The sequence below is a fragment of the Zophobas morio genome, unplaced genomic scaffold (assembly GCF_036711695.1).
Source record: "Zophobas morio isolate AGI-343-1 ecotype UQ-CSIRO unplaced genomic scaffold, CSIRO_AGI_Zmor_V1 ptg000012l, whole genome shotgun sequence".
Lineage (NCBI taxonomy): Eukaryota > Metazoa > Arthropoda > Insecta > Coleoptera > Tenebrionidae > Zophobas > Zophobas morio.
The window spans coordinates 17,190,377-17,201,072 of NW_026972117.1; the positions used below are offsets into that span (position 1 = coordinate 17,190,377).

The 10,696-nt window shown below is 33.6% G+C and overlaps 1 protein-coding gene across 2 annotated transcripts in view; it reads right to left on the bottom strand.

Moving 5' to 3' along the window:
* Positions 1–8,255, bottom strand: part of Ap (apterous) — a 251,371-nt gene extending 243,116 nt beyond the window's left edge. For both annotated transcript variants that reach the window (XM_064054613.1, XM_064054612.1), the window contains exon 1: positions 7,891–8,255. In XM_064054613.1, coding sequence (XP_063910683.1) covers positions 7,891–7,938 — 48 coding nt within the window. In that variant the 5' untranslated portion in view covers positions 7,939–8,255. The remainder of the gene's footprint in view (positions 1–7,890) is intronic.
* Positions 8,256–10,696: the final 2,441 nt, after the last annotated feature.

Here is a 10,696-nt window from a genome sequence, read left to right on the forward strand (position 1 = left end):
AACAGTTTGGTTTTTATAATAATAGCAAAAAAATCAGAAAACAAGTATAGAACTTAGACCTATTGATACTATTTATATGGAGTTCGATCACTTATATTTCAGTGACCTGTATATCATAAAGCACATAGAATTTACACAAAATTTAATTAGTTAATTTTGCACTAAAAATTTGATGTCAAGAAGACATCGTCACTTATAGCGACCGTTCTAATGTAACAGTAAAATTTATTAAGTGGTATATTTTCGACTGATTATATAACATTTTAATAAACAAAATTGGTATTAACACTACTACAAAGCTCTTAGCAACAAGTCGTACAAGTTCTAAAGATGATAATCTTTATTTATTTGTCTGCCTTGATGTAGCATCAACAGAATGTTAAACATTTGGTTTCGACTTTTCAACTAAGTAGGTTGAGTCGTTTCCTCAGAGACCATAGGGCAAGGTGAGCAAAGATGGCATATTTTAGCTTCAATGTAAAATAAACTCAAATTTACAAAACGAAACAATTTACTATGAAATTATGAAATATGAAACTTTCAGTTGCAATAAGCTTTGCGACAAAAAAATTTATACAAATTACAAAAATCATTTCGTTTCGCGTTATCTCACTAGTGAAGTAAGATGAAACGTTTGTCTTGTGTTGTAACATATCCACCGCATATAAGCTTGAAAAGGAAGATGGATGGCAAGTCTAATGTATTACGATGTTACTGATAAGTTTGAATTAGAAATGTTGGACTGGAGGCATCTCGTGTTGCCCCACTTTCCTCTACTTGATGTGGAAACTCTCATATAATGACTTTATCGTAGTTCAAAAATTATAATAGAAGTAAATTTTATTTTCCAATTCTGAATATTTTCAAAAGTTTTTTTATTATTTTTGAAAAATTTAAATGGGGTATCTTCAACGTTTTAGCATATTTGTGGAAAGAGAATAATATTAAAAAAAAATTATTTTAACTGCTAAAAATTATTATTTCGCCAATAAACTATAAATTATCCCTACAGAATCGTTTATAAACAAGTAGTAACCCCGCCCACCCACCCCCTCTTTATTCCAGTGATTACTCTTAATATTGTTCAGTCGTTTACCGAAACCAATCTTAGTTTAACAAATACTAATCGTAAATAATTAATCGTAATTTTTTTCTTACACTACTTATTTGCTATAACATTTCTTTCATATTTCTGAAGAAAAATTTGAGAGGGGTGGGTGGGCGGGGCTAAGTTTAACTTTTCCTACAGAGCCTTTTAAAAGCAAGCAGTAGCCCCACCCACCCACCCCCTCTTTATTCCAGTGATTACTCTTAATATTGTTCAGTCATTTACCAAAATCAGTCTTAATTTCACAAATACTAATCGTAACTCATTAATCGTAATTTTTTTGTTACACTACTTATTTTCTATAGCATTTATTTCTTATTTCTGAAGAAAAAATGAGAGAACGGGTGAGTGGGCGGGACTAAGTTTAACTTTTCCTACAGAATCTTTGATAAGGAAGCAATAGCCCCGCCCACCCACCCTCTCTTTATTCCAGTTCCAGTACTCTTAATATCAGTCATTTAATTTGGTTATCTGTAAGAAAAATTTAAGTGAAATCCCAAAAATTTTTTAAAAATACGAAACATTATACGATGTCGAAATGATAATGGTAAGGATGTTTTAATTAAAAATCTAAAAGGCTGGTGATAACCTTAATAACCACTGCAAAATGTATTGCTTTCAAAAGAACAGACATTTCAAATTTTCAAAAATGACAAATTTCAGTTTTTTTAAATTAACACAATCACACAAGTTTTTTCAGAGTTAATCGAATTCGTAATTTGCATTTCCAAACTCCCAACAATGAGAAATAAAAAAATCACTGTGTACAATATTAAATAAAAGCATAATAATTTTTTTCTGGCTACACTAAAAATTTAATTTTCTAGTTACAACGAAAAATTGGAATTTCACCAGCAATTGATATATACCTGCTTGTACAAAAAAGGTTATAAAACACCAAGATCTCAATAAAAAACGTGATCAATGGCAGCCATGGATTTTTGAAGATTTGTCTTTGATAGAATTTTCATCTTGTCAGGTTACCGTCGATTTCAAAGCTCCGGTTGAAAATGAAACGATCAAAGACAAACTTTCAAAAATCGATAGCTCTCTTTGATCACATTTTTCATTGCTCTGGATACAATTTCTCGTTATATGGTGTAGGGTGAGAATTTAAATTACAAAAAAAATCGCTAAAGAATTTACACCACTATTCAGTATTTTATTATTATTATTATTTACTTAAGGTTTCTTGTTTCTCGAGTTTATATATAAACAAACTTTGTTATGTTCAGCGCCTAAGTGATATGGTTTATATCAACCTGAAGAAGAGAAAAATGTATCCTCAAAACGTTGAAAATAAACCAATATTTTAGGCGATCATTACAAATCTAGTTGTTTTAAGTCCTCAATCATATCCAAGAAGTGTCACTTTTTTGGAATGAATTTTCACTCAGATATCGCTACGCCTCGGCCGTAAATTTCAGATCGGCCGAAAAAGTTCTTCTTTATGGCCTTGATACGCAAAGAGTGTAGTTTTTCAATGCAGTTTTTATGTAAAAAAATCCACTTAATATAAATATTTATTTAGATACATTTTCCTGAACTGTATTAATTCTCGTCTAATAGCTAATGAAAATTTTGTAATATATCATTTTTGCTTTTTGTTGGGCCATCTGTAGAACACGAAAACACAAGTTTTTTTTATTCTCATTTATAGGTTTCTTGGTGATTTTAGTTCCTTTACCTGTTTGATTTGACTTTTCGCCGAAAGAAAAGATTCTTAGGTATATTGTATTTATTTATTTTTTAATTTTTTCAGAAACTGCTCATCTAACTTTACCACTAAACACACTACACGTTATGATTAATATTACACTGTAGGCCATATCAAACTAACCGCATTTATTCCCACCAAAAAACTGATGACGTCATTTTAAAAATCAAATAAGACAATGAAAAAAAATTGTATTCTTTATTAAGTACGAAAAGTTGGCACAAAGTTATGTTCATTGTTCATATTGAATAAGACATGAGAACTTTAGGAAACTACCCAATGTATTTTACACCAAGCCTTTATTTCATTCTGCACAAAAAACCCGACACTTGACAAATACCAAAAATAGACTAAAAATCGCAATATCTGCTTAAAGCTTCTTAGAACACCCATTCAACACCGACCACTAACACCCCTGCGTCTAAGCGCCTTCTCAGAAATTACCGCTCGCAAACACTAAACTGTCAAAATCCTCCTAAACGTCACCCCGTGATGTCCATTGTGCCGTAATCCCGTCCGAAGATCCCTCATGACCTTGAGCTTCTTCGCTCTCCGCATAGTAACAAATCCGTCTTTATCTTGACTAATATGTTAATCGCAGAGACAGGGTGTCCATACGAGTTGAAAAACTTGACCCCGAAAGAGAGTATCTCCACAGACAGATCGCAGTGACCCCAGACGAGTAAAACAAACAACGATATCACAGCCGCCTCGGTCCACAATGCATGTCAACATCTCGTCCAGCCGGGACAAAAAATGACGGATTTTCGAGCCCCCTCCGCGCCTCGCGGAAATAGCTCAAGGCCGGCCCTGTTTCGTAACTGTCGCTTTATTTTCGTTTGTTTCCGCCGCCGCGCGACGCGCCGGTGTTGGGCGCAGGGTTTTTGGGACACCTGGTGTATGATAAAAATATACAGTTAGTTATTGTAGGAAATAAAAATATTATCTTTCCGTTTGTGCCAAAAATAGAAAAATTAAGCGATTTCGGTTTTATCAAACATACAATATACTTAAATCCGTCTAATGAAGTTGTGTACAGTTATCTCTAAAGCGCGTAAAACGTATGCAAGTTCAACATAGTAACTAATTATATAAATTATTTTACTGAGTAATGTAGTGTTTATCTTATCCTTTCTCGGGACTGTAAAAGCCAAATTTGATGAAATGTTGAGTACGATTGTAAGAAATTTTGGAGTATTTTTGTCGCCTTCTTTGCGGCAGTGGGGCGAAGCCCGCCCTGTCGAGCAACTGTCGCTTGTTTTGGTGGTGCGTTCCGTTGGCAGCGCCGTCTCTGTTCTGGTGCGGGATTTTCGGGGCCACCTGGTGTACGCGAATTAATTATGTGGAAATTATACAGAACATCGCTTTTTAGAGCTGATAAAAATGCGTTTTAATTATTATTGAAACGAATTCCTTGTAGTCAGTTAAAACGTGTGTGGCTCGGTGGATTTTTTTGTCATCGGGTATGTGGCAGGAGTGTTCCCACGCTGGAAATGGCGACAAATTTCAATTAGTTGACGATTAAGAATTATGAGTGTTGTCGATAATTATTTTTGTGAGATGTCCGCTTTATGGCCACTAAAAACGGCGATGTTCGGTCGAAATTAAAATTCAGTAGCTGCTAGGTTTAATGTTTCTCATCAAAAGGTTTTTTCCGAGGCTTAAATTCGAATAAATTTCCTGTTCTACGACTTGTACATCAATCACGAGGATGCGGAGTGACGTAACTGTCAAATTTCACGTTTCAGCGCCATTTGTCATAAGCGATTTGCATTTTTTTATACTCATCATCCCGTTATTATGGATTTTGACCTTTACGGACCATCCGTAATTCCTTTTAATTGCCTTTGTCCTAATCTGATTCTGGGAACTTTTTCAAGCGCGACGTTATTATGGGGATTGACGATCTAAACTAAATATAAAAATTTCTTTAAGGCGGCTTCATACGTTGAATATTTACATAAACTACAAAAAATTGACGACAACATTAACATCCGATGCTATCTCGAGGCTTAATAAATCTGTTTGCAAGCACTGGCCAAAGGTTACATAGGTATATTTATTTCAAACCACATTTGCTGGATATTTATTTTTTAAAAGTACTTGAAAATCACCTACATATGTTACATATAACAAACTTAAACCTCATAATATGAATAAGAAAATTTGTAGTTCAGTTTCAAAGGCAACAAATGTGTTTCAATTGTTGATATAAAAATGATTTCAGGAGTCTGACAAGGGGTTCGCCTTGAACTTACTTTATTTTTCTTTTACAGGAATAATCTTTAAACGAGGAAAAATTACGCCATTAGGGTGTATTTTAAAGGACTTTTTATTTTTATTATACTGATAGTTGTTAATACAGTGGATATATATTGTATTATCTACAATTTTTGCCGTTTTTGATATTGAACACATTTTCATGGCGTGATAATCTAATTTGGCAGCTAAAACTTGAGAAAAAAATATTATAAGCATGGTAACAAATATCTCAAAAATATTTTCTTTTTTCTTATCAAGTTTTAAATGAAATTTTGTTGATATTATAGGTACTTTAGTATACATTTTATGTAATACTTATTTATATTTTTTAGTTATTATAACGAGTTAACTTAGAGTTAAATTGGTTTACTTTCGCAATAAATTATTATCGATGACTTTAACTGTGAGTAGCTTTTCTTAATCAAAATTCTTTCATATTTTACAAAGGCAGTATTTATACAAATAAGACAGTTGTTTCTCTCACAACAACTTCAAACCTATTTTTTAAGACTATAGCAGAATTCTTTTAATTTTGGCAAGGTGTTGTAAAACGGTATGCTTCTGTTTCTATCTTCACTGTCACACTGTACTTTTGCAAATAAGAAGTGTATCGGACGAAGATAGAGATACAAAGTGTCCTAATTGATATAATTTGACACCAAATTAGCTCATCATTATGATGTGCAACTGTCATTAACTTATGCCTATGAGAGATCAATAAAAACACGATCAAATCTAGTCATGGATTTTTGAAAATTTGTCTTTGATAGAATTTTCGTCTCAAAAATCCGTGGCTATCTTTGATCGTGTTTTTTATTGCTCTCTGGTTAGGTATATCAAGAAATAATACAATATAAAGTAGGTGTTTAAATTTATTTCTAAATTTTACTCGGAATCAAAATTGTTTGGCCTGGTGTGACAATTTTTGTTGTTGTTCTAGCATAACTTTCCCTTAAAACTGTTAGATAAATGTAGTTTCTAAACGTTTTATTTAAATTTTGTTTAAGATTATTAAAAATAATGTTTAATTTTTTAACCGTTTTTGATACGGATTCTAAGATCTAACAAACGTTGTTTTATTATCATTTCTTGTCATCTTTTTCTATGGACATTTACATATTCAAATTATTCGTGCAACAAGTCAATGAATAAAATATGGCTTCCTTGCTTTGAAAATTGTACCTATATGAAACCACCAATATTTTTCTTTTCATTAAATATTTGTCACTGCATTTGTGACTCAACTATATTTTTATTAATTTAAGTGTTAAGTTTTTTGAAGTACATACTTATAAAAATTTTTTGTTCAGTTTGCACAATAAATTTACTTGTTTCAGAATTTAATTTTGTTATTTTAATAACAACTTAGTTCAAACCATAATTTAAAGTACCTCCCCCCCTCCCGTGGGGGTGTCTATTACGTTACATAAACATATTGTGTGTAACGCATTACAAAAATGTATTTAACATAACACGATTCATATAATATGCACTTATGCAATTCTATTTGGCAATTTTTTACGAAATATGTTATACAAATTATTATGAATCGAAGTAAATCACCGAAAAAATACAATTAAGCCATTAGAGTTGTTCAAATTTGCAACTACAGATAGTATTTTTATCAAAAGCAGTTTAAATTAGACTTATAAATATTTAACACCACATAATTATACTATTTAGGAAGTATTACGTTTACTGCAAATTATACTTAAATAACAGCCATTTATTTATTGTATATTATTATGTTTTTTAGTTATGAATGCAGCCATTATAAAAAGATGGAAAATGTTTGATGCTTCATGCTTCTTTACTTCACTCTGTCTTAAAATACAAGAATTGGAATAGTGAGAATATAAAATCTGCCGCATGACTTTTATAAATTCTTTGAGAAAAAATATAAGCAATAATTAAATAAATATTTTGATTCACAGTTGGCTGTGTGGAACTCTAAACCAAAAAATTTTCCATGTACAGAGTATTTTATTTACCATTATATTAAAAAAAGCTTCACAATTAAAACACCAGTAGATAATCCAATTAGTAAAACGCAAGTTGTTCCACGTGAAAAAACAAAACTTTGTATATAAAAAATAAACAATAATGTTGTAACAATAGTTATTCTACTCAATTACGCCACCTGCCAATCTACTCAGTTTCTTGGTCCACGGTTACCATAGTTACGCACCTAAACACGACCTTCAATGGTTTTTATTTATCATCAGCCATACCCATCACCACACAAAACCCATAAACTTTTGGTAATTAATCGCGACCTTCTACCATTTAATAACAGACATCAGTGATTGCTACTTGATTTTGTATTAGAAAACCTGAGACGGGCCTCATTTTTCATCCACACAACACTATAATTTTTGACATGATGTGTCCATGGCCTGCTTCCTCATACGCGCTTATTAATCCCATCACATATTACATAAATATTAAAATCAAAGTTGGCTCATTTACGTGCCATATATGGAATACTACTACTGTTCCTGAAATAGCAGCAAGTAGGCCATGAAACACATTTTTTGTGTACATGTTACACACATTTTTAAATGTCATTTTTTCAACACAGTTGTATCTTCCGTCGCCCTATGTATGTACCGCTTTTCAATATTTATTTACATTGCGGTTTTGCGTCGGCTGAACCATCGAGGGAGGCTGCGGTTGCGGTGAAAGCACTTAAATCTGTTTACACGCGCCGGTCGACCGCCGCCGGACGCGAACGCGCAAAATGCATCAGAAAAATCGCACTCGAGCGGTCATCGCGTCGAAAATTTCCGAAAAATCGACTCACCCAATGCATCCCGGGCGTGTGAGAAGCTCTTTCTTCAAACACTCCCATCTGCAGTGACGGCAGACCCGGTGACGTTTCGTCCTTTTCCGAAACTTCTTCCGTCACTGCGCCAGCAACAACCCCCACAGAACACAGCCCTTAAATCACTGTCACAAAGCACCTCGGGAACAATGTCACATCACTGTCTGCGTCACTTGTCGGTCAATTGTTCCGCACACCCGCTACACTGTTATTAGTGCCGTAAACAAACACCTTTGCAAAAAAAATCGCTGCGCATGTCACTCGATTTACATCACTATTATATCAAGTGTGCGTGTGTAATAGCGTTACACACTTGTTTTGTGCAGCGTCCGCGCACTCGGACGGATCGCAGGCGGCTGCGGTGATGCGCATGTGAGAAGGCGACGCGAGCAGGCCACGCCCCGAGCCGCGGGGTGGGGTCGGCGGGGAGTGGGAGGGGACGCGTCGTCCTATCCGGATCTAGATCGTATTTGTTTATGTTGGAGACAAATGCAGGGGATGTGGTGGCTGGGATTGTCGTGGATGGGGTTAGGAAGGCCGAGACGGAAAGCGGTTTGCCGTGTAAATATTTGAGAGATAATTACGCTGTGTGGGCCAATTGATGATTTCATTATTTACAGTGTAGAGCGGTTTCATGAATGGAGTTGTAAGGGAACGTAGGTACGAGTGGATTTTTACGGCTTATTTACAATTAGCGCGTTGGAGGTTATAATTAAAGGTTTTGCTCCGGACGGTGCCAATTTTGTTTATAAATATTAATTATGTAACGTAAAAGGTTAAATCAACAATGCAAAATTTGCAAACAAATACACACGACTGACTTAATATGGTGGATAAGTAATTTTAATGCTTACCTTGATACTAGATTAACTTTTTATATATGTTATGTGTGATTTTTTTGTATGGTCTAGCAGGTGCCACCAAATTAAACAAACCATATAAATACGCCACTTATTTTTTGACAATATCTATAATAAAAATAAACGAGGCATTTCAGCAACAAAAAAATTAAGCAAAATAAAGAAATAAAAAAGAGCAACTAAATTGGCTCGAAAACATATCTATGTTGTACAGTTATCAAAGTGTTTCTATTTATAACATATATTATATAGTAAAACAACTGTAACAAAAAATCTTATTTACGTCTATATTTTAAGTCAACAGACGTGGAAAGTAGGTACTTATAATACTTATAAACGTAAAAAAACGTAATAATTTTTCTAACAAATAATAGTTATATTTTCTGAATACATTTTATTATATAGATAGGTATAAGTAAAGAAAATAATATCATACGTAAAAAAACTAAAAAAATCAACCTACACAATGAATTGTGGTGGATGGAAAATATTTTAATCCCTACACACTGGACTCAGTATGTTAAGAATTGAAGTATTTAAAGATTTACACCCATTTTTTTCCTATAAAACTATTACGTGGGAAAATTTGTTAGAGAGTCAACAACAGGAATAATTTTAATTGTGTTAACGGAATCTAAAATATCTACCTATGCATCAATTTTCTATTTGAAATTGTGAAAAATAATTATTATTATATTATTAGTTTTGTAATTAAGAATAACTTATGGTTAACTGTGGAAAAATGCAAATTACCATACATGGATGCAAAAAATATAAATATTTTTTTTATTTTACACTAAAGTCGAGGTAACTCTAGGCTATTTTGCCATCACAGATCTGGACGGTTATTACTTATTAAGACAGAGAAGAAATGAGTTTCTAGTTTCTAGTTAATTTGCAACATGTACTGGGGAGGATTAGTGGATTCGTTGCGCCGCAGTTTACATATGCCCATATAAAAACCGCCAAAATTACTACACACGTAGGGGGTGGGGAAGTGTAACACGGTGTGCCAGAAGGAGGTAGGGGTGGAAACCTATGTGATGTCACATCTACACTTGTTTTTTACTTCCCGAGCGTAAGGTAAGAAAGTATTGTAATACCATTTAAATTTTATAAAACAATATTCTGCTGTACATATGGTTTATGAATTCGGCTTTTAAACTGAAAAAAAAAACTCGACATATTTTACTAATGTAAACATTTACTTAGATATAATGCAGCAAAAATAAGTAATTACGTAAATAACAAAATGTAGCCTCAGTAGCGAGAGTCAGAATTTTATTTTGATGTTCTAAACAAATGCTCTAACGACTTCTTTTTTAAAATAAATTATCGTCCCCTCACCCATTGTCTATACCTACCTAGGTACATACTGGGCAGACCTTTATCAGTTTTCATTAAATTGCTCCATTAAAATACAACATAATAGTTTATATACATTATTTATTATTATAGAATGCACCCCTGTAACAAGTTCAGCGTCCATCTCCATCAAAATTCATCCTTGAGCGCCTGCCCAGAGCGGTGTGAACGCCACTTTAATAGCCAGTTTAAACAAACTCGTATATCACTGCGTTACAAGTGGCAATAAATCAGGTGTTGTTTCATAGTGACTTTATATATCTAAGCGATTTTGCTCGTTCGTTTTATGCGTTTCAGTTCTTTGTTTTCTGCTGCTTTTTACGCTGACCCACGCTCTGCTAAGGAAAACAGTTGCGCTGTTGTCGGCGATGAGGTTGGATTTTCATGACGGTGACTACTGGTATTCGACATTCTTTTACCACCTATTCATGTCAGTCAAGTGCCATATGCATGCCTATTGATAAGTCGTACGCCCTCTGACGTGTGACAAGAGAAACAATGAGAAGTGACTAGTTACAAAAAGTGAGGTTTTTTTGATAGTATCTAGCACATGCTTTACA